This window comes from Aplysia californica, unplaced genomic scaffold, assembly GCF_000002075.1.
Source record: "Aplysia californica isolate F4 #8 unplaced genomic scaffold, AplCal3.0 scaffold00154, whole genome shotgun sequence".
NCBI lineage: Eukaryota > Metazoa > Mollusca > Gastropoda > Aplysiida > Aplysiidae > Aplysia > Aplysia californica.
In genome coordinates, this window is record NW_004797424.1 from 582,617 (window position 1) to 585,085 (window position 2,469).

Genomic DNA, 2,469 nt, shown 5'->3' on the forward strand with positions numbered 1-2,469 from the left:
AACTATCCCCCCCCCCAAGGGTAGTGCTGCTGACTGAAGTGTCTTTAGGCCATTCCGAAAGGGGGGAAATTAACATGTTCTCATGCACAGATGAATTATAAATGGACTGATTTATCAATGTCAAGCTCATACTGTGCCGAAACAGTATTGGGGGAACTGCTGCTTTGTCTCTCCTCATCCTTATTATTATCATTTTTCCCTACTTCTTTTATATGTTTGTCACTCTCTTTTGAACTGCTATTTCCGGGGTGCCTTAATAGTGATAGTCGAAGCAGACTTTCTGCTGTTGAGGCTAGAGAGGTAAGCGGAGTAAGCGTGATTCCCCACTTGGACTTCTTCTGTTGACATCCACCCCTTGGCGCTCATATGACCTTATGCAATTGCAAGCGCCGTAAAACCTTACTAAAATAAACTTCATTAAAACATTTACCATTTAGCTTATATTCAAAAATGAATGACATTAGTCAAACAACAACATTTGAAAACAATAAGGTCGCCAAAGCATTCAGAAACTTACCTTTGTAAATTTTTAAAAAACAACTTTCAGCACCCAAGCTTTGGATAATGAATATGAACAAAAAGAAATGTAATTTAACCCTTTTTGACCTATACCGGCCCAAAATGCCCTTCCCGTCATGTTGACATACTAGCTTTTCCCACTGTAGAGCCATACTATACCGGCTTTTGCAAGCCTTTAAATAGTGTAGGCTTCAAAATAAGAACGATCCACTCTAACTTTAGAAGCTGACGTCCTTGGTCTTCGCATGTGAAATTTCGTTGTTAGTGCGCCGCTTGAATCAAATTGCAAGAGCAATTTCTTTGCTACACCCCTTGAACCTCTGAAAAACACTGAAATAATTCAGTTCTGAGTAAGCCATTAGCTGGCAGCCATTTTGGTTCTTCGGTGCTGACCTGCGGACCTATTCATGGTTCTAAGAGGGTTAACAGACCAAAAGTTTACCTTCAGCATTCCAAACAAAGAGGCATCCTTGACAACAAAAAATGCTTATTTTCCCATCTATGAATCCATTAGAATCCTCACTCAGATCATCCGTTTCCATCACATCACTTCCACTATCATCTAAAATTTCAAGTTCATCATCATCTATCACTTCCAATGCCGATTTCAGACTCGTGCCAGGCTTAGGTTTCTCTTGACCAGGCGCTGGGGAAGACAGCAGCAAAAGCTCCGCTTCAATGTCTTCCAAGTTTTCATCTGTTGCCACAAGTTCAACTCCCTTGATCTCTCCTCCTGCGATCTGAAGAACATCCGATTCTAAGGTACCTAAACCTAACAGTTCATCCTCACTTTTCTGAGCCTCTTCCATCTTGGCCTGAAAAACAAAGTATTTAGAGAAGGAAATTTAGTTCCAACAGAGCTGAAAATATTTGACAAAAATGACTGTCCGATGATCATTCATAATTTTGCAATCAGGCATTTTAGATTCAAACAAACTTTTAGACATGTGAATCAAAATCATAAAAGAAAATGCCTTTCTTTGCAAACAAGAAAATGCATAGGCTAAACTGCCCAGGAAACATTCTCGAGCTTAGAACCTAGGAGTATTATAGGGGGTGCCCATTAGTGCAATCGGGTCGGGTCAGGTCGTCGGGTCGGGTTGTTTTCTGGTGGTTTCAGTGCACACTACAACCCGGCCGCGACTGTACCCAACAACCTGGAAGTTAAAATAGACAAACCTTTAACCTCAATGGCTTACAGGGCTCCTATCCGCAGTTCCGTGTTGCAGTGCTGCGGCAGCCTCAAATCCCATAAACATGGGTTACATCGATAACTTGCTATTATCAAAGATCGTTCTCATAACAAGATAGTTCACTCGGCCAAAAAATGTGTCTGCGGAAGTCCGCCCATTGGTTCAAATGGTGCTGCAGCCTTAGTTTTGAAGCCCTTCGTTTCTCAAGAAGAAGATTAGGAGTAACACAGTTTGTTAGTCTCGATTTTTTGTTTTTCACACAAGTAGGGTAACTCTGTTCACAAAGTCTGCACTTTTTCGAAGAGGGAGTCACCGGATTTTGAGTGTCAACATGGACACGTGACTCAGCCTTGTGATTGGCTGCAAACCACCTGATTGCACCATTCGCAGGCCTGAAAACAAACGTGTTTGTTTTTGCAGGTCACAGACCGAGTCGATCGATTTGTGCCACGATGGCCGCTTTGCGTCCTCAATTTGGCTAGCCCCGACTATCAAATCGCCCCAACCTGACCCGAACGCACTAATGGGCACCCTGTATTAATAAGAAAACAATGTTGATTCTCTGAAGGGGGTGGAAGATTTTTTAAAAGGCGGTTAGAAAGAGGTAGAGTGAAAGAGAAGCATGGAGATTGTTTCACCCTGAGAGGACAGAAAATATAAATATCCATCAAAGGAAGAAAAGCCAGACTACCAATAGAACACAATTTTGATACATTACAGAGAGAGAGAGAGAGAGAGAGAGAGAGAGAGAGAGAGA

At 42.0% G+C, this 2,469-nt stretch overlaps 1 protein-coding gene across 1 annotated transcript in view; it reads right to left on the reverse strand.

Annotated features, from left to right (window-relative positions):
- The window catches only part of LOC101847720 (tRNA-splicing endonuclease subunit Sen34), a gene marked incomplete in the record, with an annotated part of 20,332 nt that overhangs the window by 8,999 nt on the left and 8,864 nt on the right, over nucleotides 1-2,469 (reverse strand). The window contains 1 exon segment of the mRNA XM_013081991.2: nucleotides 962-1,334. Within this exon segment, the coding sequence (XP_012937445.1) occupies nucleotides 962-1,328 (367 nt within the window).